This window comes from Eucyclogobius newberryi, unplaced genomic scaffold (genome assembly GCF_026437365.1).
Source record: "Eucyclogobius newberryi isolate DKJ021-1_F unplaced genomic scaffold, fEucNew1.0.hap1 SCAF_4, whole genome shotgun sequence".
In the NCBI taxonomy this organism is placed as follows: domain Eukaryota; kingdom Metazoa; phylum Chordata; class Actinopteri; order Gobiiformes; family Gobiidae; genus Eucyclogobius; species Eucyclogobius newberryi.
In genome coordinates, this window is record NW_027316056.1 from 37,426,051 (window position 1) to 37,453,473 (window position 27,423).

Below are 27,423 nucleotides of genomic sequence, written 5' to 3' on the forward strand. Positions count from 1 at the left end.
GCTTTGTTAACCTCTGTAGACCTTCGTAGAGCTTCATAGAGCTTCGTAGAGCTTCGTAGACCTTCGTAGAGCTTTGTAGAGCTTTGTAGACCTTCATAGAACTTTGTAGACCTCTGTAGACCTTTGTAGAGCTTTGTAGAGCTTTGTAGACCTTCGTAGAACTTTGTAGACCTTCGTAGAGCTTTGTAGACCTCTGTAGAGCTTCGTAGAGCTTCGTAGACCTTCGTAGAGCTTTGTAGACCTCTGTAGAGCTTCGTAGAGCTTCGTAGACCTTCGTAGAGCTTTGTAGACCTCTGTAGAGCTTTGTAGACCTTCGTAGAGCTTTGTAGACCTCTGTAGACCTTCGTAGAGCTTCATAGAGCTTCGTAGAGCCGGTCCGGGCGGCTCTGCCATGAAAAAGCATGAATAGTAGTTAATGATGCTGATGAGTCAGAACGCCTTTGAAACTGCCAGGATGGATGTTTAACTCTGGTGTGACGAACCCAGAACCCGTTTTCCCCGATGCCGGTTCTTTGGACATTCTCAGTCTGTGTGAACGTCGGCGTCGCCCGAGTGAATATTCTGAAGTCTGTCGTTCACAGCCAAAGCTAAACTCCTCCTCTACTTTTCATCTCACGTACGTCACAATCGACATGGACTGTAGGCAATAAGTGTAACTGCACCTGACACCGCATCATTTCTCCCCCGAATTCCCATCTCCATTTTACTTGATGTCTCTCCACTCTCTCGCTCCCTGTGGGTTTATTTCGCGCTGCATCATGACTTGTTTACGTCTCAAACCTAAAGGCCTCTCCACCTTTACCAGGGGAAGTCTTTAACGCTCCACAGAATAACCCCAGGGCCTCATGTAGTTGTTTATGGGGTTAGTTTGTTCAGTCCATAACGCGCACGCGCTCCTCCCGTCCGTGTGGCGGCGCTCGCGGGGCGGCGCACGGGGGGCGGGGCGCGGGCGGCAAACCGGAAGTGGAGCGTGTGTCTATGGCGCTGATGTGATGCCCGCGGAGTCCTGGCTGGATACACAACGCGTCTACGCTCGCGGTAAGACGACACGGGCGCGGCTTTCGTACGCGCGTTTCCCGCACGAGCCGCGCGTCTCCGTTGCGCCCGCGCGCGCCGCCTTCACGCGCCGCCGCCGCGCGTTACGTGCCGCGCGCGTCTCCTCCTCCGCCGCGCGCAGAGCCCCCCCCGACAGCCCTAACGTTTACCCCGTATGCGCGCGCGTTACTAGGGGACCGTGTTTAGGTTCCGCGCCGTGACGTTAAAGGCGGTGATGCGGCGTAGACGCGCGTGCCGGGCGCGTCTGCCGAGCCGGATGCACGGATCCAAACAGTGGGAAGTTCTGTCCAAAAGTGTTGTTGATGATCGTGAGATGTGGTGGACAAGGAGGCCCTCAGCTCCATCATCTCATCACCTCCATCATCTCCATCATCTCTATCGTCTCCATCATCTCTATCGTCTCCATCATCTCCATCATCTCTATCGTCTCCATCATCTCTATTGTCTCCATCATCTCCATCATCTCCATCATCTCTATCGTCTCCATTGTCTCCATCGTCTCCATCATCTCTATCGTCTCCATTGTCTCTATCGTCTCCATCATCTCCATCATCTCATCATCTCCATCTCCATCAGCTCCTTCCTCTCCTTCATCTCCATCATCTCTATCGTCTCCATCAGCTCCATCTTCTCATCATCTCCTTCATCTCCATCAGCTCCTTCATCTCCTTCATCTCCATCAGCTCCATCGTCTCTATCGTCTCCATCATCTCCTTCATCTCCTTCATCTCCATCAGCTCTATCGTCTCCATCATCTCCATCATCTCCATCAGCTCCATCGTCTCTATCGTCTCCATCATCTCTATCGTCTCCATTGTCTCTATTGTCTCCATCATCTCCATCATCTCCATCGTCTCCATCATCTCCATCGTCTCCATCGTCTCTATCGTCTCTATCGTCTCCATCATCTCCATCATCTCTATCGTCTCCATTGTCTCCATCGTCTCCATCATCTCCATCATCTCTATCGTCTCCATTGTCTCTATCGTCTCCATCATCTCCATCATCTCATCATCTCCATCTCCATCAGCTCCTTCCTCTCCTTCATCTCCATCATCTCTATCGTCTCCATCAGCTCCATCTTCTCATCATCTCCTTCATCTCCATCAGCTCCTTCATCTCCTTCATCTCCATCAGCTCCTTCATCTCCTTCATCTCCATCAGCTCCTTCATCTCCTTCATCTCCATCAGCTCTATCGTCTCCATCATCTCCTTCATCTCCTTCATCTCCATCAGCTCTATCGTCTCCATCATCTCCATCATCTCCATCAGCTCCATCGTCTCTATCGTCTCCATCATCTCTATCGTCTCCATTGTCTCTATTGTCTCCATCATCTCCATCATCTCCATCGTCTCCATCATCTCCATCGTCTCCATCATCTCTATCGTCTCCATCATCTCCATCATCTCATCATCTCCATCTCCATCAGCTCCTTCCTCTCCTTCATCTCCATCATCTCTATCGTCTCCATCAGCTCCATCTTCTCATCATCTCCTTCATCTCCATCAGCTCCTTCATCTCCTTCATCTCCATCAGCTCCTTCATCTCCTTCATCTCCATCAGCTCCATCGTCTCTATCGTCTCTATCGTCTCCATCATCTCCTTCATCTCCTTCATCTCCATCAGCTCCATCGTCTCTATCGTCTCCATCAGCTCCATCTTCTCATCATCTCCTTCATCTCCATCAGCTCCTTCATCTCCTTCATCTCCATCATCTCCTTCATCTCCTTCATCTCCATCAGCTCCATCAGCTCTATCGTCTCCATCATCTCCATCATCTCCATCAGCTCCATCGTCTCTATCGTCTCCATCATCTCCATCATCTCCATCATCTCCACGATTTCTATCAGCTCCATCATCTCTATCGTCTCTATCGTCTCTATCATCTCCATCGTCTCCATCATCTCTATCGTCTCTATCATCTCCACTATCTCTATCATCTCCACCAGCTCCATCATCATCTCCACAGTCTCAAAACACTCGTCCCGCGTGATCGCGAGACAGAACCGTTCAGAGCAGATTTTGAGCCTTGACAGTTGAGGAAAGACACAACATCCTGAGTGATTTGAAGAAACGTGTGTATTTCATCTCATAAAACCTTAAGGAGCCGTAACATCAACACAATCCGCACAGAAGGCCTGATTTGCTGATTTAAAAGCTTTAAAATGTCGGGTCAGCGGTGAATGTTGTTGGCCCAGCATTTAAATTGTGATCCATTTTGAATAGTGAGGTCCTGACCAAAGTGAGACTGGAACGTGACTAATCCGTGTTCATGTTGTAGAGACCTAAACTACAGCGGCGGGTTCTTTTGTAGAAGACACGTTGTGATTCGCTGGCCTACTGTCTAATCTGTGTTTTTATTGCTCTAAACATGTATAAATCCCAGTTTACTGCGAGCGGGCTTGCATGTCCACAAACCTGACTCGTACTCGGCCAGTGTGTTGTTCCTTGGCCAATCGTTTCCATGGAAGCGTGCAGGTGACTTGCCACCTCCAGTTACAAAGTTCCACATTGTCCCTTAATCGTAAACTTTGTGTTTGTGATTTGCTTTTTTTGTTGGTGGAATTGATGCCTGCAAAATGTTTTTACTACTTTTATTACGTGTTCTGGAAAGTGAATGAACTAGAAAAGTAAATAATAAACGTTATTCTCATGTTTTTTTTGTTTATGGCATAAATCTGTGTCGGTTGAAAGTTTTCTGCTCATTCGTGATAAAAAACATCAGTTGAAAAGGATTTTTTTTTTTAAGGGGCCCAGAATTGCCATGTGGGGCCCCTGACCATTCACAAAGACCTGTGTGAGTGTGTGTGGGAGTGAGTGTGGGAGTGAGTGTGGGAGTGGGTGGGTTGTTTTGCTGTGTGGGGTCAGGCGGTTGTGGGGGGGGTTGTTTTGCTGTGTGGGGTCAGGCGGTTGTGGGGGGGGGTTGTTTTGCTGTGTGGGGTCAGGCGGTTGTGTGGGGGGTTGTTTTGCTGTGTGGGGTCAGGCGGTTGTGGGGGGGGGTTGTTTTGCTGTGTGGGGTCAGGCGGTTGTGGGGGGGGTTGTTTTGCTGTGTGGGGTCAGGCGGTTGTGTGGGGGGTTGTTTTGCTGTGTGGGGTCAGGCGGTTGTGGGGGGGGGGTTGTTTTGCTGTGTGGGGTCAGGCAGTTGTGGGGGGGGGTTGTTTTGCTGTGTGGGGTCAGGCGGTTGTGGGGGGGGTTGTTTTGCTGTGTGGGGTCAGGCGGTTGTGGGGGTGGGTTGTTTTGCTGTGTGGGGTCAGGCGGTTGTGGGGGGGGTTGTTTTGCTGTGTGGGGTCAGGCGGTTGTGGGGGGGGTTGTTTTGCTGTGTGGGGTCAGGCGGTTGTGGGGGGGGGCGTTGTTTTGCTGTGTGGGGTCAGGCGGTTGTGGGGGTGGGTTGTTTTGCTGTGTGGGGTCAGGCGGTTGTGGGGGTGGGTTGTTTTGCTGTGTGGGGTCAGGCGGTTGTGTGGGGGGTTGTTTTGCTGTGTGGGGTCAGGCGGTTGTGGGGGGGGGTTGTTTTGCTGTGTGGGGTCAGGCGGTTGTGGGGGGGGTTGTTTTGCTGTGTGGGGTCAGGCGGTTGTGGGGGTGGATTGTTTTGCTGTGTGTTGACCATTCACAAAGACCTGTGTGAGTGAGTGTGTGGGTGGGGGGGGGTTGTTTTGCTGTGTGGGGTCAGGCGGTTGTGGGGGTGGGTTGTTTTGCTGTGTGGGGTCAGGCGGTTGTGGGGGGGGTTGTTTTGCTGTGTGGGGTCAGGCGGTTGTGGGGGGGGGGTTGTTTTGCTGTGTGGGGTCAGGCGGTTGTGGGGGGGGTTGTTTTGCTGTGTGGGGTCAGGCGGTTGTGGGGGGGGGGTGTTTTGCTGTGTGGGGTCAGGCGGTTGTGGGGGTGGGTTGTTTTGCTGTGTGGGGTCAGGCGGTTGTGGGGGGGGTTGTTTTGCTGTGTGGGGTCAGGCGGTTTTGGGGGGGGGGTGTTTTGCTGTGTGGGGTCAGGCGGTTGTGGGGGGGGGGGTTGTTTTGCTGTGTGGGTCAGGTGGTTGTGGGTGAGGTTGTTTTGCTGTGTGGTGTCAGGCGGTTGTGGGGGGGGGGTTGTTTTGCTGTGTGGGGTCAAGGGGTTGTGGGGGGGGTTGTTTTGCTGTGTGGGGTCAGGTGGTTGTGGGGGGGGGTTGTTTTGCTGTGTGGGGTCAGGTGGTTGTGGGTGGGGTTGTTTTGCTGTGTGGGGTCAGGCGGTTGTGGGGGGGGTTGTTTTGCTGTGTGGGGTCAGGCGGTTTTGGGGGGGGGTTGTTTTGCTGTGTGGGGTCAGGCGGTTGTGGGGGGGGTTGTTTTGCTGTGTGGGTCAGGTGGTTTTGGGGGTGGGTTGTTTTGCTGTGTGGGGTCAGGCGGTTGTGGGGGGGGTTGTTTTGCTGTGTGGGGTCAGGCGGTTGTGGGGGGGGTTGTTTTGCTGTGTGGGGTCAGGTGGTTGTGGGGGGGGTTGTTTTGCTGTGTGGGGTCAGGCGGTTGTGGGGGGGGGTGTTTTGCTGTGTGGGGTCAGGCGGTTGTGGGGGGGGTTGTTTTGCTGTGTGGGGTCAGGCGGTTGTGGGGGGGGTTGTTTTGCTGTGTGGGGTCAGGCGGTTGTGGGGGGGGGTTGTTTTGCTGTGTGGGGTCAGGTGGTTGTGGGGGGGGGTTGTTTTGCTGTGTGGGGTCAGGCGGTTGTGGGGGGGGTTGTTTTGCTGTGTGGGGTCAGGCGGTTGTGGGGGGGGGGTTGTTTTGCTGTGTGGGGTCAGGTGGTTGTGGGTGGGGTTGTTTTGCTGTGTGGGGTCAGGCGGTTGTGGGGGGGGGTTGTTTTGCTGTGTGGGGTCAGGCGGTTGTGGGGGGGGGTTGTTTTGCTGTGTGGGGTCAGGCGGTTTTGGGGGGGGTTGTTTTGCTGTGTGGGGTCAGGCGGTTGTGGGGGGGGGTTGTTTTGCTGTGTGGGGTCAAGGGGTTGTGGGGGGGGTTGTTTTGCTGTGTGGGGTCAGGCGGTTGTGGGGGGGGGGTTGTTTTGCTGTGTGGGGTCAGGTGGTTGTGGGTGGGGTTGTTTTGCTGTGTGGGGTCAGGCGGTTGTGGGGGGGGTTGTTTTGCTGTGTGGGGTCAGGCGGTTTTGGGGGGGGGGGTTGTTTTGCTGTGTGGGGTCAGGCGGTTGTGGGGGGGGGGTTGTTTTGCTGTGTGGGTCAGGTGGTTGTGGGGGTGGGTTGTTTTGCTGTGTGGGGTCAGGCGGTTGTGGGGGGGGTTGTTTTGCTGTGTGGGGTCAGGCGGTTGTGGGGGGGGTTGTTTTGCTGTGTGGGGTCAGGTGGTTGTGGGGGGGGTTGTTTTGCTGTGTGGGGTCAGGCGGTTGTGGGGGGGGTTGTTTTGCTGTGTGGGGTCAGGCGGTTGTGGGGGGGGGTTGTTTTGCTGTGTGGGGTCAGGTGGTTGTGGGTGGGGTTGTTTTGCTGTGTGGGGTCAGGCGGTTGTGGGGGGGGTTGTTTTGCTGTGTGGGGTCAGGCGGTTTTGGGGGGGGTTGTTTTGCTGTGTGGGGTCAGGCAGTTGTGGGGGGGGGGTTGTTTTGCTGTGTGGGTCAGGTGGTTGTGGGTGAGGTTGTTTTGCTGTGTGGGGTCAGGCGGTTGTGGGGGGGGTTGTTTTGCTGTGTGGGGTCAAGGGGTTGTGGGGGGGGTTGTTTTGCTGTGTGGGGTCAGGCGGTTGTGGGGGGGGGGGTTGTTTTGCTGTGGGGGGGGGTTGTTTTGCTGTGTGGGGTCAGGCGGTTGTGGGGGGGGTTGTTTTGCTGTGTGGGGTCAGGCGGTTCTGGGGGGGGTTGTTTTGCTGTGTGGGGTCAGGCGGTTGGGGGGGGGGTTGTTTTGCTGTGTGGGGTCAGGTGGTTGTGGGGGGGGTTGTTTTGCTGTGTGGGGTCAGGCGGTTGTGGGGGGGGGTGTTTTGCTGTGTGGGGTCAGGCGGTTGTGGGGGGGGTTGTTTTGCTGTGTGGGGTCAGGCGGTTGTGGGGGGGGTTGTTTTGCTGTGTGGGGTCAGGCGGTTGTGGGGGGGGGGTTGTTTTGCTGTGTGGGGTCAGGTGGTTGTGGGGGGGGGTTGTTTTGCTGTGTGGGGTCAGGCGGTTGTGGGGGGGGTTGTTTTGCTGTGTGGGGTCAGGCGGTTGTGGGGGGGGGTTGTTTTGCTGTGTGGGGTCAGGTGGTTGTGGGTGGGGTTGTTTTGCTGTGTGGGGTCAGGCGGTTGTGGGGGGGGGTTGTTTTGCTGTGTGGGGTCAGGCGGTTGTGGGGGGGGGTTGTTTTGCTGTGTGGGGTCAGGTGGTTGTGGGGGGGGGTTGTTTTGCTGTGTGGGGTCAGGCGGTTGTGGGGGGGGTTGTTTTGCTGTGTGGGGTCAGGCGGTTGTGGGGGGGGGGTTGTTTTGCTGTGTGGGGTCAGGTGGTTGTGGGTGGGGTTGTTTTGCTGTGTGGGGTCAGGCGGTTGTGGGGGGGGGTTGTTTTGCTGTGTGGGGTCAGGCGGTTGTGGGGGGGGGTTGTTTTGCTGTGTGGGGTCAGGCGGTTTTGGGGGGGGTTGTTTTGCTGTGTGGGGTCAGGCGGTTGTGGGGGGGGGGTTGTTTTGCTGTGTGGGGTCAAGGGGTTGTGGGGGGGGTTGTTTTGCTGTGTGGGGTCAGGCGGTTGTGGGGGGGGGGGGTTGTTTTGCTGTGTGGGGTCAGGTGGTTGTGGGTGGGGTTGTTTTGCTGTGTGGGGTCAGGCGGTTGTGGGGGGGGTTGTTTTGCTGTGTGGGGTCAGGCGGTTTTGGGGGGGGGGTTGTTTTGCTGTGTGGGGTCAGGCGGTTGTGGGGGGGGGGGTTGTTTTGCTGTGTGGGTCAGGTGGTTGTGGGGGTGGGTTGTTTTGCTGTGTGGGGTCAGGCGGTTGTGGGGGGGGTTGTTTTGCTGTGTGGGGTCAGGCGGTTGTGGGGGGGGTTGTTTTGCTGTGTGGGGTCAGGTGGTTGTGGGGGGGGTTGTTTTGCTGTGTGGGGTCAGGCGGTTGTGGGGGGGGTTGTTTTGCTGTGTGGGGTCAGGCGGTTGTGGGGGGGGGTTGTTTTGCTGTGTGGGGTCAGGTGGTTGTGGGTGGGGTTGTTTTGCTGTGTGGGGTCAGGCGGTTGTGGGGGGGGTTGTTTTGCTGTGTGGGGTCAGGCGGTTTTGGGGGGGGTTGTTTTGCTGTGTGGGGTCAGGCAGTTGTGGGGGGGGGTTGTTTTGCTGTGTGGGTCAGGTGGTTGTGGGTGAGGTTGTTTTGCTGTGTGGGGTCAGGCGGTTGTGGGGGGGGTTGTTTTGCTGTGTGGGGTCAAGGGGTTGTGGGGGGGGTTGTTTTGCTGTGTGGGGTCAGGCGGTTGTGGGGGGGGGGTTGTTTTGCTGTGGGGGGGGGGTTGTTTTGCTGTGTGGGGTCAGGCGGTTGTGGGGGGGGTTGTTTTGCTGTGTGGGGTCAGGCGGTTTTGGGGGGGGTTGTTTTGCTGTGTGGGGTCAGGCGGTTGGGGGGGGGGTTGTTTTGCTGTGTGGGGTCAGGCGGTTGTGGGGGGGGTTGTTTTGCTGTGGGGGGGGGGTTGTTTTGCTGTGTGGGGTCAGGCGGTTGTGGGGGGGGTTGTTTTGCTGTGTGGGGTCAGGCGGTTTTGGGGGGGTTGTTTTGCTGTGTGGGGTCAGGCGGTTGGGGGGGGGGTTGTTTTGCTGTGTGGGGTCAGGCGGTTGTGGGGGGGGTTGTTTTGCTGTGTGGGGTCAGGCGGTTGTGGGGGGGGTTGTTTTGCTGTGTGGGGTCAGGCGGTTGTGGGGGGGGGTTGTTTTGCTGTGTGGGGTCAGGCGGTTGGGGGGGGGGGTTGTTTTGCTGTGTGGGGTCAGGCGGTTGTGGGGGGGGTTGTTTTGTTGTGTGGGGTCAGGCGGTTGTGGGGGGGGGGTTGTTTTGCTGTGTGGGGTCAGGCGGTTGTGGGGGGGGGTTGTTTTGCTGTGTGGGGTCAGGCGGTTGTGGGGGGGGTTGTTTTGCTGTGTGGGGTCAGGCGGTTTTGGGGGGGGGTTGTTTTGCTGTGTGGGGTCAGGCGGTTGTGGGGGGGGTTGTTTTGCTGTGTGGGTCAGGTGGTTGTGGGGGTGGGTTGTTTTGCTGTGTGGGGTCAGGCGGTTGTGGGGGGGGTTGTTTTGCTGTGTGGGGTCAGGCGGTTGTGGGGGGGGTTGTTTTGCTGTGTGGGGTCAGGCGGTTGTGTGGGGGGTTGTTTTGCTGTGTGGGGTCAGGCGGTTGTGGGGGGGGGGTTGTTTTGCTGTGTGGGGTCAGGCAGTTGTGGGGGGGGTTGTTTTGCTGTGTGGGGTCAGGCGGTTGTGGGGGGGGCGTTGTTTTGCTGTGTGGGGTCAGGCGGTTGTGGGGGTGGGTTGTTTTGCTGTGTGGGGTCAGGCGGTTGTGGGGGTGGGTTGTTTTGCTGTGTGGGGTCAGGCGGTTGTGTGGGGGGTTGTTTTGCTGTGTGGGGTCAGGCGGTTGTGGGGGGGGGGTTGTTTTGCTGTGTGGGGTCAGGCGGTTGTGGGGGGGGTTGTTTTGCTGTGTGGGGTCAGGCCGTTGTGGGGGGGGGTTGTTTTGCTGTGTGGGGTCAGGCGGTTGTGGGGGTGGATTGTTTTGCTGTGTGTTGACCATTCACAAAGACCTGTGTGAGTGAGTGTGTGGGTGGGGGGGGGTTGTTTTGCTGTGTGGGGTCAGGCGGTTGTGGGGGTGGGTTGTTTTGCTGTGTGGGGTCAGGCGGTTGTGGGGGGGGTTGTTTTGCTGTGTGGGGTCAGGCGGTTGTGGGGGGGGGGGTTGTTTTGCTGTGTGGGGTCAGGCGGTTGTGAGGGGGGTTGTTTTGCTGTGTGGGGTCAGGCGGTTGTGGGGGGGGTTGTTTTGCTGTGTGGGGTCAGGTGGTTGTGGGGGGGGTTGTTTTGCTGTGTGGGGTCAGGCGGTTGTGGGGGGGGGGTTGTTTTGCTGTGTGGGGTCAGGCGGTTGTGGGGGGGGGGGTTGTTTTGCTGTGTGGGGTCAGGTGGTTGTGGGTGGGGTTGTTTTGCTGTGTGGGGTCAGGCGGTTGTGGGGGGGGTTGTTTTGCTGTGTGGGGTCAGGCGGTTTTGGGGGGGGTTGTTTTGCTGTGTGGGGTCAGGCAGTTGTGGGGGGGGGTTGTTTTGCTGTGTGGGTCAGGTGGTTGTGGGTGAGGTTGTTTTGCTGTGTGGGGTCAGGCGGTTGTGGGGGGGGTTGTTTTGCTGTGTGGGGTCAAGGGGTTGTGGGGGGGGTTGTTTTGCTGTGTGGGGTCAGGCGGTTGTGGGGGGGGTTGTTTTGCTGTGTGGGGTCAGGCGGTTTTGGGGGGGGTTGTTTTGCTGTGTGGGGTCAGGCGGTTGTGGGGGGGGGGGTTGTTTTGCTGTGTGGGGTCAGGCGGTTGTGGGGGGGGGGTTGTTTTGCTGTGTGGGGTCAGGCGGTTGTGGGGGGGGTTGTTTTGCTGTGTGGGGTCAGGCGGTTTTGGGGGGGGGGTTGTTTTGCTGTGTGGGGTCAGGCGGTTGGGGGGGGGGGTTGTTTTGCTGTGTGGGGTCAGGCGGTCGGGGGGGGGTTGTTTTGCTGTGTGGGGTCAGGCGGTTGTGGGGGGGGGTTGTTTTGCTGTGTGGGGTCAGGCGGTTGTGGGGGGGGGGTTGTTTTGCTGTGTGGGGTCAGGCGGTGGGGGGGGGGTTGTTTTGCTGTGTGGGGTCAGGCGGTTGTGGGGGGGGGGTTGTTTTGCTGTGTGGGGTCAGGCGGTTGTGGGGGGGGGGTTGTTTTGCTGTGTGGGGTCAGGCGGTTGTGGGGGGGGGTTGTTTTGCTGTGTGGGGTCAGGCGGTTGTGGGGGGGGGTTGTTTTGCTGTGTGGGGTCAGGCGGTTGTGTGGGGGGTTGTTTTGCTGTGTGGGGTCAGGCGGTTGTGGGGGGGGGTTGTTTTGCTGTGTGGGGTCAGGCGGTTGTGGGGGGGGGGGTTGTTTTGCTGTGTGGGGTCAGGCGGTTGTGGGGGGGGGTTGTTTTGCTGTGTGGGGTCAGGCGGTTGTGGGGGGGGGGTTGTTTTGCTGTGTGGGGTCAGGTGGTTGTGGGGGGGGTTGTTTTGCTGTGTGGGGTCAGGCGGTTGTGGGGGGGGGGTTGTTTTGCTGTGTGGGGTCAGGCGGTTGTGGGGGGGGGTTGTTTTGCTGTGTGGGGTCAGGTGGTTGTGGGTGGGGTTGTTTTGCTGTGTGGGGTCAGGCGGTTGTGGGGGGGGTTGTTTTGCTGTGTGGGGTCAGGCGGTTTTGGGGGGGGTTGTTTTGCTGTGTGGGGTCAGTTGTTGGGGGGGGGTTGTTTTGCTGTGTGGGTCAGGTGGTTGTGGGTGAGGTTGTTTTGCTGTGTGGGGTCAGGCGGTTGTGGGGGGGGTTGTTTTGCTGTGTGGGGTCAGGCGGTTGTGGGGGGGGGTTGTTTTGCTGTGTGGGGTCAGGCGGTTGTGGGGGGGGGGTTGTTTTGCTGTGTGGGGTCAGGCGGTTGTGGGGGGGGGTTGTTTTGCTGTGTGGGGTCAGGCGGTTGTGGGGGGGGGGTTGTTTTGCTGTGTTGGGTCAGGCGGTTGTGGGGGGGGTTGTTTTGCTGTTTGGGGTCAGGCGGTTGTGGGGGGGGTTGTTTTGCTGTGTGGGGTCAGGCGGTTGTGTGGGGGGTTGTTTTGCTGTGTGGGGTCAGGCGGTTGTGGGGGGGGGTTGTTTTGCTGTGTGGGGTCAGGCGGTTGTGGGGGGGGGGTTGTTTTGCTGTGTGGGGTCAGGCGGTTGTGGGGGGGGGGTTGTTTTGCTGTGTGGGGTCAGGCAGTTGTGCGGGGGGGTTGTTTTGCTGTGTGGGGTCAGGCGGTTGTGGGGGGGGGTTGTTTTGCTGTGTGGGGTCAGGTGGTTGTGGGTGGGGTTGTTTTGCTGTGTGGGGTCAGGCGGTTGTGGGGGGGGTTGTTTTGCTGTGTGGGGTCAGGCGGTTTTGGGGGGGGTTGTTTTGCTGTGTGGGTCAGGTGGTTGTGGGTGAGGTTGTTTTGCTGTGTGGGGTCAGGCGGTTGTGGGGGGGGTTGTTTTGCTGTGTGGGGTCAGGCGGTTGTGGGGGGGGGTTGTTTTGCTGTGTGGGGTCAGGCGGTTGTGGGGGGGGGTTGTTTTGCTGTGTGGGGTCAGGCGGTTGGGGGGGGGGGGTGTTTTGCTGTGTGGGGTCAGGCGGTTGTGGGGGGGGTTGTTTTGCTGTGTGGGGTCAGGCGGTTGTGGGGGGGGGTTGTTTTGCTGTGTGGGGTCAGGCGGTTGTGGGGGGGGGTTGTTTTGCTGTGTGGGGTCAGGCGGTTGTGGGGGGGGGGTTGTTTTGCTGTGTGGGGTCAGGCGGTTGTGTGGGGGGTTGTTTTGCTGTGTGGGGTCAGGCGGTTGTGGGGGGGGGGGTTGTTTTGCTGTGTGGGGTCAAGGGGTTGTGGGGGGGGTTGTTTTGCTGTGTGGGGTCAGGCGGTTGTGGGGGGGGGGTTGTTTTGCTGTGTGGGGTCAGGTGGTTGTGGGTGGGGTTGTTTTGCTGTGTGGGGTCAGGCGGTTGTGGGGGGGGTTGTTTTGCTGTGTGGGGTCAGGCGGTTTTGGGGGGGGGGTTGTTTTGCTGTGTGGGGTCAGGCGGTTGTGGGGGGGGGTTGTTTTGTTGTGGGGGTGGGTTGTTTTGCTGTGGGGTCAGGCGGTTGTGGGGGGGGTTGTTTTGCTGTGTGGGGTCAGGCGGTTGTGGGGGGGGTTGTTTTGCTGTGTGGGGTCAGGCGGTTGTGGGTGGGGTTGTTTTGCTGTGTGGGGTCAGGCGGTTGTGGGGGGGGTTGTTTTGCTGTGTGGGGTCAAGGGGTTGTGGGGGGGGTTGTTTTGCTGTGTGGGGTCAGGCGGTTGTGGGGGGGGGGTTGTTTTGCTGTGTGGGGTCAGGCGGTTGTGGGGGGGGGTTGTTTTGCTGTGTGGGGTCAGGCGGTTTTGGGGGGGGTTGTTTTGCTGTGTGGGGTCAGGCAGTTGTGGGGGGGGGTTGTTTTTCTGTGTGGGTCAGGTGGTTGTGGGTGAGGGTTGTTTTGCTGTGTGGGGTCAGGCGGTTGTGGGGGGGGTTGTTTTGCTGTGTGGGGTCAGGCGGTTGTGGGGGGGGGTTGTTTTGCTGTGTGGGGTCAGGCGGTTGTGGGGGGGGGTTGTTTTGCTGTGTGGGGTCAGGCGGTTGGGGGGGGGGTTGTTTTGCTGTGTGGGGTCAGGCGGTTGTGGGGGGGGGGTTGTTTTGCTGTGTTGGGTCAGGCGGTTGTGGGGGGGGGGTTGTTTTGCTGTGTGGGGTCAGGCGGTTGTGGGGGGGGGTTGTTTTGCTCTGTGGGGTCAGGCGGTTGTGTGGGGGGTTGTTTTGCTCTGTGGGGTCAGGCGGTTGTGTGGGGGGTTGTTTTGCTGTGTGGGGTCAGGCGGTTGTGGGGGGGGGGTGTTTTGCTGTGTGGGGTCAGGCGGTTGTGGGGGGGGTTGTTTTGCTGTGTGGGGTCAGGCGGTTGTGGGGGGGGGTTGTTTTGCTGTGTGGGGTCAGGCGGTTGGGGGGGGGGGGGTTGTTTTGCTGTGTGGGGTTAGGCGGTTGTGGGGGGGGTTGTTTTGCTGTGTGGGGTCAGGCGGTTGTGGGGGGGGGTTGTTTTGCTGTGTGGGGTCAGGCGGTTGTGGGGTTTTTTTTTTTTGCTGTGTGGGGTCAGGCGGTTGTGGGGGGGGGTTGTTTTGCTGTGTGGGGTCAGGCGGTTGTGGGGGGGGTTGTTTTGCTGTGTGGGGTCAGGCGGTTGTGGGGTTTTTTTTTTTTGCTGTGTGGGGTCAGGCGGTTGTGTGGGGGGTTGTTTTGCTGTGTGAGGTCAGGCGGTTGTGGGGGGGGGGTGTTTTGCTGGGGGGGGTCAAGGGGTTGTGGGGGGGGTTGTTTTGCTGTGTGGGGTCAGGCGGTTGTGGGGGGGGGGTTGTTTTGCTGTGTGGGGTCAGGTGGTTGTGGGTGGGGTTGTTTTGCTGTGTGGGGTCAGGCGGTTGTGGGGGGGGTTGTTTTGCTGTGTGGGGTCAGGCGGTTTTGGGGGGGGGGTTGTTTTGCTGTGTGGGGTCAGGCGGTTGTGGGGGGGGTTGTTTTGCTGTGTGGGTCAGGTGGTTGTGGGGGTGGGTTGTTTTGCTGTGTGGGGTCAGGAGGTTGTGGGGGGGGTTGTTTTGCTGTGTGGGGTCAGGCGGTTGTGGGGGGGGTTGTTTTGCTGTGTGGGGTCAGGCGGTTGTGGGGGGGGGTTGTTTTGCTGTGTGGGGTCAGGCGGTTGTGGGGGGGGGTTGTTTTGCTGTGTGGGGTCAGGCGGTTGTGGGGGGGGGGTTGTTTTGCTGTGTGGGGTCAGGCGGTTGTGGGGGGGGGGTTGTTTTGCTGTGTGGGGTCAGGCGGTTGTGGGGGGGGGTTGTTTTGCTGTGTGGGTCAGGTGGTTGTGGGTGAGGTTGTTTTGCTGTGTGGGGTCAGGCGGTTGTGGGGGGGGGTTGTTTTGCTGTGTGGGGTCAAGGGGTTGTGGGGGGGTTGTTTTGCTGTGTGGGGTCAGGCGGTTGTGGGGGGGGGTTGTTTTGCTGTGTGGGGTCAGGCGGTTGTGGGGGGGGGTTGTTTTGCTGTGTGGGGTCAGGCGGTTGTGGGGGGGGGTTGTTTTGCTGTGTGGGATCAGGCGGTTGGGGGGGGGGGTTGTTTTGCTGTGTGGGGTCAGGCGGTTGGGGGGGGGGTTGTTTTGCTGTGTGGGGTCAGGCGGTTGGGGGGGGGGGGTTGTTTTGCTGTGTGGGGTCAAGGGGTTGTGGGGGGGTTGTTTTGCTGTGTGGGGTCAGGCGGTTGTGGGGGGGGGTTGTTTTGCTGTGTGGGGTCAGGCGGTTGGGGGGGGGGGTTGTTTTGCTGTGTGGGGTCAGGCGGTTGGGGGGGGGGGTTGTTTTGCTGTGTGGGGTCAGGCGGTTGTGGGGGGGGGTTGTTTTGCTGTGGGGTCAGGCGGTTGGGGGGGGGGGGTTGTTTTGCTGTGTGGGGTCAGGCGGTTGTGGGGGGGGGGTTGTTTTGCTGTGTGGGGTCAGGCGGTTGGGGGGGGGGGTTGTTTTGCTGTGTGGGGTCAGGCGGTTGGGGGGGGGGTTGTTTTGCTGTGGGGTCAGGCGGTTGGGGGGGGGGGTTGTTTTGCTGTGTGGGGTCAGGCGGTTGTGGGGGGGGGTTGTTTTGCTGTGTGGGGTCAGGCGGTTGGGGGGGGGGGTTGTTTTGCTGTGTGGGGTCAGGCGGTTGGGGGGGGGGGGTTGTTTTGCTGTGTGGGGTCAGGCGGTTGTGGGGGGGGGTTGTTTTGCTGTGTGGGGTCAGGCGGTTGGGGGGGGGGGTTGTTTTGCTGTGGGGTCAGGCGGTTGTGGTACTTTTATTACGTGCTCTAGAAAGTGAATGAACGTAATGAAAGTAAATAATAAATGTTATCCACATGTTTTGTTTGTTTATGGTGTAGGATATGCAGATGTCCTCCCCCTGTTGCCATGGTGACAGGAATGCGGGGTAAGGTGTTATCAACGGTGTGGAGTTTTACGGCTCTCAAAAGCAGAGGACGTGATAGAGACGCTTTGAACTTTGAAAATAACTTTTCATCAAATGAGTCCTTCTGGATCACAGAGAGTAACGATCTCTCCAAGACAAACGCTGAAAGACTCTGCGGTTTTAGTAGTTTTAATAAACAATCATCAGATTGCAAAAATGTGTCCACCAGATGACTTTACATGTACATATTGTGTTATCGTGTTTGTCATTTTAACTGTTTCATAACTTGTTGTGTGGACAATTTTACCTTTCGTGTAACTCTTGTGGCCTAAAGCCAGACCTCGTCCCCTTATCAGCTCTGACCCCAGCGTGCATGCTGATTGGCTGAAGCCACGGCGCCAAAACCCCCGCAGGGTTGTAAGTCAGAAAGACCAAAGAGTTACAGCAGTTCCATTCGAGTTTCCTTCTAGAGACTTTCAGGCGAAAAACACAGCGTTAAGTTGCCCAAAAAGAGCCTGGCAAGTGTGAGCGCTCCGGTTGTAGAGGCCGATAGCGCAGACAGCTTTTGCGTGTCGCACCGCGCTGCGCATGCGCATCACAACAAAAAGCAGCATGGACGCGACCGCAACGTGAAGTCAACAGAACAGCAACGATTTGCCCGGCTACGACCACTTGCGTGAGTTTTATGATGCGGTTGGTGAGGATGGGAACTAACAATTCTGTGCAAACTTTGCCCAGCAAGTTTTCCCTCATGTTTTTGAGAATATAGGGGCTGAAAGCTGCTGCTGCTGCTAGTGTGGACTGGACAACACATGAGGAAGTCTGTGCCTTCAGTGTGAATGTAAATCCTGGGTAAAGGATTCAAAATTGGATATGAAGATGAAATCTGACACATATTTTCAGCATTAAACTCATAAAATAATTGCTGTCTGTGGTTGTATTTGGGCTTTGGAATAATTTAGAACAATTATTGCATAATATTGAAAAAAGGAACTGAACTAGTTCATTTTTGGAGCTGTGAACTTAGTTCAAATTTTGAATTATGAACTATGAACTGAACCAGTTCATGTAGAAAGTGAACTTTCCAAACACTGAAGAAACCTGTGCCCGTTTTTAATAACGTGATTGATGCTGCATCATGCAAAATCAAGCAAGGACCTTTGCAACTTTTCAAGTCCACAGCCTTTTAGACCAGCCACATCCGTGGAGCAGCACGACGGCCTTTTCATTTGGGAACGCCTCAGAGCCAAGGAGAACGCCTCAGAGCCAAGGAGAACGCCTCAGAGCCAAGGAGAACGCCTCAGAGACAAGGAGAACGCCTCAGAGACAAGGAGAACGCCACAGAGCCACGGAGAACGCCTTAGGGCCAAGGAGAACGCAGATCACAGAACCTGATCCAGTCCTTCTTTGGCCAGACATCATCAGAGCCGAGCTCCAGAGCAGCCCTGCTCTGGCCAGTGTGTGGACTGAGCTGCAGCGTGACCCCTGAGTGACCCCTGAGTGAAGCCTGGAGGCGACACGCTGGCTCTTGGACTCTGCGCAGGCTCTTGGACTCTGCGCAGGCTCTTGGACTCTGCGCAGGCTCTTGGACTCTGCGCAGGCTCTTGGACTCTGCGCAGGCTCTTGGACTCTGCGCAGGCTCTTGGACTCTGAGCAGGCCCGTCTCAGGATCACAGCTTCTGGTTCCATTCGTATAATGCACTTCACAGGCTGATAATATCATCTTAGACTTAACTCTAACACACACCTAGATAGATCTAGAACCATCATGTCTAGTGTTTTCCACCTGTAAACCGACTCATTTGCATATTCCTAATTCATATTTACCTGTTTAATTATTTGGTCATATCTTCATAACCCACATTTGGTTAAGTGTTCCTTCATATCCAGAAAAGGGGTCAATGTCACGGTTACGTTCTCAAACCTTTAGATCAACGAGCAAATTAGTTCCTAATTAATTAATTTAGATATCTGATTATAGTTGTTAAAAATGCCGATTATCCGGCTGGTGCCCAATTCTACTCTTAAAAATATGATTCAAACTTACCCACACTTATGCAGTGTCGTGTCATGTTTGAAGTCTTGAACAATTCTTTAATCAATATCAAACCTGAATGCCCCGCCTCCTTCACAAGTGGGAGGACATCCATAATCTTACAGTACCTGTACTAGTATGTTACCCTACAATGGCATAAATCTGTGTCTGTTGAACGTTTTCTGCTCATTCGTGATAAAAAACATCAGTGGAAAAGGATTTATTTTTTTCAGGGGGCCCAGAATTGCCATGTGGGGCCCCTGACCATTCACAAAGACCTGTGTGAGTGAGTGTGTGGGTGGGGGGGGTTGTTTTGCTGTGTGGGGTCAGGCGGTTGTGGGGGGGGGGTTGTTTTGCTGTGTGGGGTCAGGCGGTTGTGGGGGGGGGGTTGTTTTGCTGTGTGGGGTCAGGCGGTTGTGGGGGGGGGTTGTTTTGCTGTGTGGGGTCAGGCGGTTGTGGGGGGGGTTGTTTTGCTGTGTGGGGTCAGGCGGTTGTGGGGGGGGGTTGTTTTGCTGTGTGGGGTCAGGCGGTTGTGGGGGGGGTTGTTTTGCTGTGTGGGGTCAGGCGGTTGTGGGGGGGGGTGTTTTGCTGTGTGGGGTCAGGCGGTTGTGGGGGGGGTTGTTTTGCTGTGTGGGGTCAGGCGGTTGTGGGGGGGGTTGTTTTGCTGTGTGGGTCAGGTGGTTGTGGGGGGGGGGTTGTTTTGCTGTGTGGGGTCAGGCGGTTGTGGGGGGGGGTTGTTTTGCTGTGTCGGGTCAGGCGGTTGTGGGGGGGGGGTTGTTTTGCTGTGTGGGGTCAGGCGGTTGTGGGGGGGGTTGTTTTGCTGTGTGGGGTCAGGCGGTTGTGGGGGGGGGGTTGTTTTGCTGTGTGGGGTCAGGCGGTTGTGGGGGGGGTTGTTTTGCTGTGTGGGGTCAGGCGGTTGTGGGGGGGGGTTGTTTTGCTGTGTGGGGTCAGGTGGTTGTGGGTGGGGTTGTTTTGCTGTGTGGGGTCAGGCGGTTGTGGGGGGGGTTGTTTTGCTGTGTGGGGTCAGGCGGTTTTGGGGGGGGTTGTTTTGCTGTGTGGGGTCAGGCAGTTGTGGGGGGGGGTTGTTTTGCTGTGTGGGGTCAGGCGGTTGTGGGGGGGGGTTGTTTTGCTGTGTGGGGTCAGGCGGTTGTGGGGGGGGTTGTTTTGCTGTGTGGGGTCAGGCGGTTGTGGGGGGGGGTTGTTTTGCTGTGTGGGGTCAGGCGGTTGTGGGGGGGGTTGTTTTGCTGTGTGGGGTCAGGCGGTTGTGGGGGGGGGTGTTTTGCTGTGTGGGGTCAGGCGGTTGTGGGGGGGGTTGTTTTGCTGTGTGGGGTCAGGCGGTTGTGGGGGGGGTTGTTTTGCTGTGTGGGTCAGGTGGTTGTGGGGGGGGGTTGTTTTGCTGTGTGGGGTCAGGCGGTTGTGGGGGGGGGTTGTTTTGCTGTGTCGGGTCAGGCGGTTGTGGGGGGGGGGTTGTTTTGCTGTGTGGGGTCAGGCGGTTGTGGGGGGGGTTGTTTTGCTGTGTGGGGTCAGGCGGTTGTGGGGGGGGGGTTGTTTTGCTGTGTGGGGTCAGGCGGTTGTGGGGGGGGTTGTTTTGCTGTGTGGGGTCAGGCGGTTGTGGGGGGGGGTTGTTTTGCTGTGTGGGGTCAGGTGGTTGTGGGTGGGGTTGTTTTGCTGTGTGGGGTCAGGCGGTTGTGGGGGGGGTTGTTTTGCTCTGTGGGGTCAGGCGGTTTTGGGGGGGGTTGTTTTGCTGTGTGGGGTCAGGCAGTTGTGGGGGGGGGTTGTTTTGCTGTGTGGGTCAGGTGGTTGTGGGTGAGGTTGTTTTGCTGTGTGGGGTCAGGCGGTTGTGGGGGGGGTTGTTTTGCTGTGTGGGGTCAGGCGGTTGTGGGGGGGGGTTGTTTTGCTGTGTGGGGTCAGGCGGTTGTGGGGGGGGGTTGTTTTGCTGTGTGGGGTCAGGCGGTTGGGGGGGGGGTTGTTTTGCTGTGTGGGGTCAGGCGGTTGTGGGGGGGTTGTTTTGCTGTGTGGGGTCAGGCGGTTGTGGAGGGGGGTTGTTTTGCTGTGTGGGGTCAGGCGGTTGTGGGGGGGGTTGTTTTGCTGTGTGGGGTCAGGCGGTTGTGGGGGGGGGTTGTTTTGCTGTGTGGGGTCAGGCGGTTGTGGGGGGGGGGTTGTTTTGCTGTGTGGGGTCAGGCGGTTGTGGGGGGGGGTTGTTTTGCTGTGTGGGGTCAGGCGGTTGTGGGGGGGGTTGTTTTGCTGTGTGGGGTCAGGCGGTTGTGGGGGGGGGTTGTTTTGCTGTGTGGGGTCAGGCGGTTGTGGGGGGGGTTGTTTTGCTGTGTGGGGTCAGGCGGTTTTGGGGGGGGTTGTTTTGCTGTGTGGGGTCAGTTGTTGGGGGGGGGTTGTTTTGCTGTGTGGGGTCAGGCGGTTGTGGGGGGGGTTGTTTTGCTGTGTCGGGTCAGGCGGTTGTGGGGGGGGGGGTTGTTTTGCTGTGTGGGGTCAGGCGGTTGTGGGGGGGGGTTGTTTTGCTGTGTGGGGTCAGGCGGTTGTGGGGGGGGTTGTTTTGCTGTGTGGGGTCAGGCGGTTTTGGGGGGGGTTGTTTTGCTGTGTGGGGTCAGGCGGTTGTGGGGGGGGGGTTGTTTTGCTGTGTGGGGTCAGGCGGTTGTGGGGGGGGGTTGTTTTGCTGTGTGGGGTCAGGCGGTTGTGGGGGGGGGTTGTTTTGCTGTGTGGGGTCAGGCGGTTGTGGGGGGGGTTGTTTTGCTGTGTGGGGTCAGGCGGTTGTGGGGGGGGGGGTTGTTTTGCTGTGTGGGGTCAGGCGGTTGTGGAGGGGGGTGGGGTCAGGCGGTTGTGGGGGGGGTGGGATGTGGGACTGTTTTTAATGAAATGGAAAGCACGTTGAGTTTGTATGGAGTTGTATGTATGGAATGTGATTTTAAAAAAAAGCACATTCATTCAGACGAGTCATAACATGGACTTCCCGACATAAACGCAGTATAGGAGCGCTGTTATGGTTTTCTGGCTCGCGTGCGCCCCTTAGAGGCTGTGCGCCCCCTGGAGGCCGTGTGACCCTGTAACTGTGAGGACGTGTGACTATTACATGGTGTATAAGTCTAAACACACTATTACATGGTGTATAAGTCTAAACATACTATTACATGGTGTATAAGTCTAAACATACTATTACATGGTGTATAAGCCTAAACATACTATTACATGGTGTATAAGTCTAAACACACTATTACATGGTGTATAAGTCTAAACATACTATTACATGGTGTATAAGTCTAAACATACTATTACACGGTGTATAAGTCTAAACATACTATTACATGGTGTATAAGCCTAAACATACTATTACATGGTTTATAAGCCTAAACATACTATTACATGGTGTATAAGTCTAAACACCATCAAGATATTGAATATTATTTTGCTTCCCAAAACTTAATGGAATCATGGAAATGATAAATAAACAAAGACATTAGTCATTTAAATGTATTACCAGTGAGCACTGTAACATAATACACCATTTTATTCACTATTTTGTACAAAATGTACAGTTTTAGCTAATGGGTGAAGGCAGTATTATTATGCTGAAATTTGGACACATCAACTCTTCTTGTCCTTTTCTTCCACTGGACACAGCCTCGAAGTCAGGATCAGAGAAGATCAGAGTCAGCGCGACGCTCGCCGCGCTGACGCTCGCCGCGCTGACGCTCGCCGCGCTGACGCTCGCCGCGCCGACGCTCGCCGCGCTGACGCTTGACCGCGCCGACGCTCGCCGCGCCGACGCTTGACCGTGCCGACGCTCGCCGCGCCGACGCTCGCCGCGCCGACGCTCGCCGCGCCGACGCTCGCCGCGCCGATGCTCGCCGCGCTGACGCTCGACCGCGCTGACGCTCGCCGCGCTGACGCTCGCCCGCGCTGACAGCGCTGACGCTCGACCGCGCTGACGCTCGCCGCGCTGACGCTCGCCGCGGTGACGCTCGCCGCGGTGACGCTCGACCGCGCTGACGCTCGCCGCGCTGACGCTCGACCGCGCTGACGCTCGACCGCGCTGACGCTCGCCGCGCTGACGCTCGACCGCGCTGACGCTCGACCGCGCTGACGCTCGACGCGCTGACTCTCGACCGCGCGCGCTCGCCACACCGGGTTTTAGGGATGGTTTATTTTCCCCCCATGTCAATGGTATTTATTTATTTATTTGTCTATGGGAGTTTTTATTTATTTATAGGAGATCTTCTACTGAAAGTGTTTTTCAGACTTCCTATAAGTGATCTGTTCTTCTGTATCTACCTCTGTATCTACCTGCGTTGCACCAATGAAATTTCCCCATGTGGGACAATAAAGGAATATCTTATCTTATCTTATCTTATAAACCCATATTTTTTTTCTTTTGCTTGCAGGTGGTCTCCATTTGTAATCAGAAGCTCAACATTTCGTCACAATGACGGATACAGGCCAGGCCCGAGACGAGCTGGTTTCAATGCTCAACACAGAGGATCCACAAGAGATGATTGCAATGGGAGAGACGTGGGATGTCCAGGAGGAGCTGTGTCCACTGTATGAGGCAGAGAATATGCAAGAAGACCTATGTCCACTACGAGAAGCTGAAGAACGTACCAAGGAAGACCCATGTCCACTACGAGAGGCAGAAGAACGTACCCAGGAAGACCTGGATAATATGGCTGAAGCTGAATCCGAGAAGGACGTGATTCCAATGCGAGCACCAAGTCAAAATCAACCTTGTGTGAAAGACTTCAGAACGGAGGAGCATTCTAAAACCGACTTCTCCGTTGAGCCGATTCTAATTATTCGGTCTTCTCCTCCGAACTTCCTCTCCGCCCCGGGACACCCCTGTGTGCCCTGGGAAAGATGGCTTCGGTCTTTTGAAAACTACGTAGAACAAATGGGAGAGCGAAAGCTGACCGACTCCACTAAGTACGTCCTTCTCCAGAACTGTTTGGGGCAGGAGGGCCGGCGCGTCCTGGCGGCGTTGCTGCCGGGCGAAACGACGTACGCGGACGCCGTTTCGGCCCTCAGCGTTTACTTTTCCCCAGACCAAGCTTCACAAATGCACATGCTCGACTTCAATCAGAGGGCTCAAATGTCGGGGGAGTCGGCCGGCCAGTATATCTGCGCTCTAGATCAGCTGCTAAAACCGTCCAATTATCAGGAACTGTACGAACAGCTCCTCATCAAACAGCTGGTAGAGAAGACCAACAACCCGCGGCTCAGGCAGAGGTTGCTCTCCGAACCCACCCCTTACTCGTTAGCCAGGGCTCTGCAGATCAGCGCCGAGGTCGAGTCCGCAACCGTGCCCGAGGTGAACGTGTACATAGACGACGCGGAACCCCCCGCGAAAAGGAAGCGAGGCCGGCCTAGGAAGGGCGAGGTTCGGGATAAACCGCCTGCAAATGCGAAATCGCCGACCAAAGCCGCAGCAATAGCTAAAACCTCTCCCCCTGCTCAAAGAAAAAACAAACGAGCCGCTGCCTCAAAAACCGACTATTACTTCGACAGCGATGAACACTATTTCAGTGACGACGACTGTGCCGATGTTTCAGAGAACAGTTGCGGCAGTAGTCTACCGCCCGCCACGGCAAGAGTCAGAGAAATCAAAACCGAAGCCAGTGACGATGAACAGCTCCTAGACTTGCCGAAAAGAAGAACCAGCAAAGGTCCCTCCTGCCCGATCTGCGTCGACAGGCATTTCCGAGGCATCAACAAGCTGGTGCGACACATGCGCAGCCACACCCAGCAGAAGCCCTACAAGTGCCCGGTGTGCTCGGTCACCTTCAGCCAGACCTACCACCTCCTGCGGCACGTGAGGAAAAAGCACGACGGCGGCGAGCATGTCTGTTCCCTCTGCGGCGTCGCTCTGAGCAGCGCCACCGAGTTGCAGGACCACAAGAAACGCCACCCCCCCGAATCGGTGCCGTGTCCGCTCTGTCAGGAGGTCTGTCCAAGTCCGAGCGCGTTCGCCGCTCACATCAAGGCCCATTGCAAGACGCCACCGAGTCAGGAAGAGTTGGCGCAGTTGCCCAAAGTGAAAAGGCACAGGAAGAAGAAGCTAGATGGGAAGCAACCAAAATCAGGGGCGGGGGATTCTGGTGATTCGGGTAGCATTAGTAAGAGTGTTTCTCAAGGTGAAAATGCTCCAGACCTTTTAGATTACTTTAACCAAGAAGCTGTCGTGGCCGGCGCTGATACATTGACAGAAAAATTCTTATCGGAGCTTAGGTCAGAGGACAGTGAGGACGAAACGGAGGTACTTATTCAAACAGACGTTAAAAACCCTCATTGTCCCCAATGCCAGCGTTCTTTTCCCGGTTTGAACAAGCTGCTCCGGCACATGCAGACGCACTCCAAAGACAAGCCCTTCTCGTGCACCTTGTGTAGTTTGGCCTTTAGCCAAGGCTACCACATGACCAGGCACATGAAGGTGCAGCATGGCGCCAGCATGTTCGTCTGCCCCAAATGTGGCGAGGACCATGCCAATGCAACAGAGTTACAAAGGCACAAACGCATGCACCCTCCCGACCCCGTAGCTTGTCCCTACTGTGACAAGATAAGTCCAAACTATCACAAGTTCTTAGGACATTTTAGGCGTCATGGCCAGTGGAGCATGTCTGAGGAACACGCAGGTGAACTAAGCAAACTGCAGAGTGATGAGGGTGGGGACAGTGAAGAGGACCCTATGGGTAAATGGGAATTGGTAGGTCAGAACGTTGATGTAGACGGTGTGGGTGATCCAAGGTCTCTGGGTCAGACAGAAGAGGTTGTTGCACCTACAATTCTGAAAAGAAAGCGAGGAAGGCCAAGACTTGTGACTAGAAGCACAGCACAGACAGATGTTTCTCAAAGCAAACCTAACTTTAACGCAGAAGGGCCAGTCTCTTTAAACACCCATTTAGGTGAGATGAACGAGGGATCGAGACAGACTCAAGGGCAAAGTCATCTAGAGAAGCAGGTGGCAGGGGAATCGGACAGAGAATATTTTTATGGGAGTGATGAAGAGAATGAGAGTGAAAATGTCTCTGATAACAAGAAATCCAAATTGAATGTTCAGGAATCAAATCCAAATGAAACTAGCAATAAAAATGTGCCCAAACCCATTCCGAAAAGACATCGCTGTCCTCAGTGTAAGGACAGGTGGTTCAGGGGGCCAAACAAACTAGCCCGGCACATGAGGGTGCACACCAAGGAAAAGCCTTTCAAGTGCCCCATCTGTGACAAGGCCTTCAGCCAGTCTTATCACATGAAGCGCCACCATCGGGTCCAGCACAGCCAGGGCAGATACACCTGCACAGTGTGTGGGCAGAACCTCTCCAACTGGATCGAGTTTAAGAACCACAAGGGCCTTCACGAACCAGGGGTTGTGTGCTGTCCTTTCTGTGACAAACAGTTCAAGCACAAGTCTTTATATTTGACCCACATTAAAGTCCATAAGAACGGTGCGAGAAGAATCCCCGGGATTCAAAAGAGCTTTGCCTGCTCTGACTGTGGCAGTGTCTTTAAGCGAAAGAATCATTTGAAAAGACACATTTTACGGCACCGCAAAGAAACAAATGGAGAGTATTATACATGCAACACGTGTGAGCAGACCTTCGCCTTTCCAGAAGACCTGAAACGGCACATGAAGAAACATGAGAAGGAAAGAAATGGTATTTGTCCCATGTGCTCGGAGTCCTTTAGCAGCCCTGAAGAACTTCAGGCACATAAGGAAGAGGTGCATAACAAAACGTATCCATGTTCAGTGTGTGGCAAGAAGTTCAAGCTTGAGCATGCTCTGAAGAAGCACGAGGAAAGTCATGTAAATGGACAGTATTATTGTGTGAGATGCTCCAAGTTTTTTCAAAAACAATCCCACTACAAGAGGCATATGCAGGTGCACAGGAAAAGAGAGCGCATGTGTCCACATTGCCACACTGTCTTCATAAAACTGAACGCGTTTAAGGTCCACTTGCGCACTCACAGCATTGAAAGGCCCCATCAGTGTACCTGCTGTCCGGAGAGCTTCGAGCACAAAGAGGAGTTTGACTACCACTGTCTCAAACACAAGAAACTGAGGAAAGATCGGCCCTACTCGTGCACTCGCTGCGACTGGGCCTTTGCTACGCTGGCAGAGCTGGCAGAACACATGAACGGTCACAAAGGGGAGCAGCCGGCCAACTGCCCCGTCTGTGGAAGAAGTTTCCTGAACAAGAACAAACTGGAGAAGCACATGAGCATCCACGGTGGAGTGAGGCCTCACCTGTGCTCCATCTGTGGCAACGGCTTTCCCTCCGCCGCCAGCCTCAAGCTGCACGTCAACGTCCACACCGGCTTCAAGCCCTTCCAGTGCGACCAGTGCCCCAAGAGCTTCAGCACGAGCAGCAGTCTGAAGCTGCACGGCCGGCAGCACATGGCCGTGCGACCCAAGTTTGAGTGTCCCGACTGCGGGCGCACGTACGGCCGCAAGACGGAACTGAAAATGCACCAGCGATACCACACGGGGGACAAACCTCACGCCTGTACCTGCTGCAACAAGCGCTTCATCAGCAGAGACAAGCTGAACGTGCACATGCGCATCCACACGGGGGAGCGGCCGTACTCCTGCCCACACTGTGGACAGACCTTCTCTCAGACCGGGGACCGCAACAGACACATGAAGAAGTTCCACTAGCGCCGCAAGAACTGCTCACAGTGAGTCCTTATGTCCTTATGTCCATTTATCCCGTGTTACCCCTGGTCTTCTCTAATCCCTCTTATATTTTAGGGCATTTCAACGGTAGAGACAATCATCGGAAACACTAGAGCGAGAGCTGGACCGGAACCAACGAAACCATGGCAACGTTTTGTGTCTTTGCTCCGAGTGTAACGTACATTATGAAGAGTTACTGCAAGAAACATTCTCCGTGATGAACTGTCCCTTTGTTTGATCAAGTTTTAACACTTCGTCCTAATATGGTAATTGTTGTTGTCAGCAAATGTATTATTCTTTACATCGTTACAAAAGACCAATGCCAAATCAAATAGATTTTATTCAATTCAATTTATTTTTGTAACGCCCAAAATCACTGCGGTTGCCTCTGAGGGCGATTTCCTTCCATTTCATCAACGTCTACAATGCAGACGATGATCAAATAGAAGACAATCTTTACATCATCTGTCAGTCATCTGTCAATCATCCGTCAGTCATCTGTCAATCATTTGTCAGTCATCTGTCAGTCATCTGTCAGTATTCGTATAAGGTTGTACATACTTTGCTTCACATAGTACACGCATGTCAGATCAGGTATGTATTTAGTTTGCATGTTACTAATCACTTAGTCTTTCTCTCTTAAAGTGCACATTTATAATATTTGTTTAAAACGAGCCACGACAATAAATATTTTGGAAAAAACGTTTGTAATACTTTTATTTTGAGGTTTTAAATTTAGTTTTACTTGCCCGATTACTCAGCAATAACATAACCATGCTTCCTCTCTGCCCCTCCCACACGTCTTCTTCTCTGCCCCTCACACACGTCTTCCTCTGTGCCCCTCACACACGTCTTCTTCTGTGCCCCTCCCACGTCTTCCTCTCTGCCCCTCCCACACGTCTTTCTCTCTGCCCCTCCCACACGTCTTCCTCTGTGCCCCTCCCACGTCTTCCTCTGTGCCCCTCCCACACGTCTTCCTCTGTGCCCCTCCCACACGTCTTCCTCTGTGCCCCTCACACACTTCTTCTTCTGTGCCCCTCCCACACGTCTTCCTCTCTGCCCCTCACACACGTCTTCCTCTGTGCCCCTCACACACGTCTTCCTCTGTGCCCCTCCCACGTCTTCCTCTCTGCCCCTCCCACACGTCTGCCTCTCTGCCCCTCCCACACGTCTGCCTCTCTGCCCCTCCCACACGTCTGCCTCTGTGCCCCTCCCACACGTCTGCCTCTCTGCCCCTCCCACACGTC

At 56.0% G+C, this 27,423-nt stretch overlaps 1 protein-coding gene across 1 annotated transcript; it reads left to right on the forward strand.

Moving 5' to 3' along the window:
• The first annotated feature begins 943 nt into the window (after positions 1–943).
• On the forward strand, positions 944–26,823 carry LOC140378150 (uncharacterized). Its single transcript, XM_072463856.1, has 3 exons — positions 944–1,038; positions 21,897–26,178; positions 26,252–26,823. The coding sequence occupies exon 2, from the start codon at positions 21,938–21,940 to the stop codon at positions 26,156–26,158; it is 4,221 nt and encodes a 1,406-aa protein (XP_072319957.1). The 5' UTR covers positions 944–1,038; positions 21,897–21,937; the 3' UTR covers positions 26,159–26,178; positions 26,252–26,823.
• The last annotated feature ends 600 nt before the right edge of the window (positions 26,824–27,423 follow it).

Coding starts and splice junctions, on each gene's coding strand:
- LOC140378150 (XM_072463856.1), top strand. CDS start 21,938: ATGACGGATACAGGCCAGGCCCGAGACGAGCTGGTTTCAATGCTCAAC.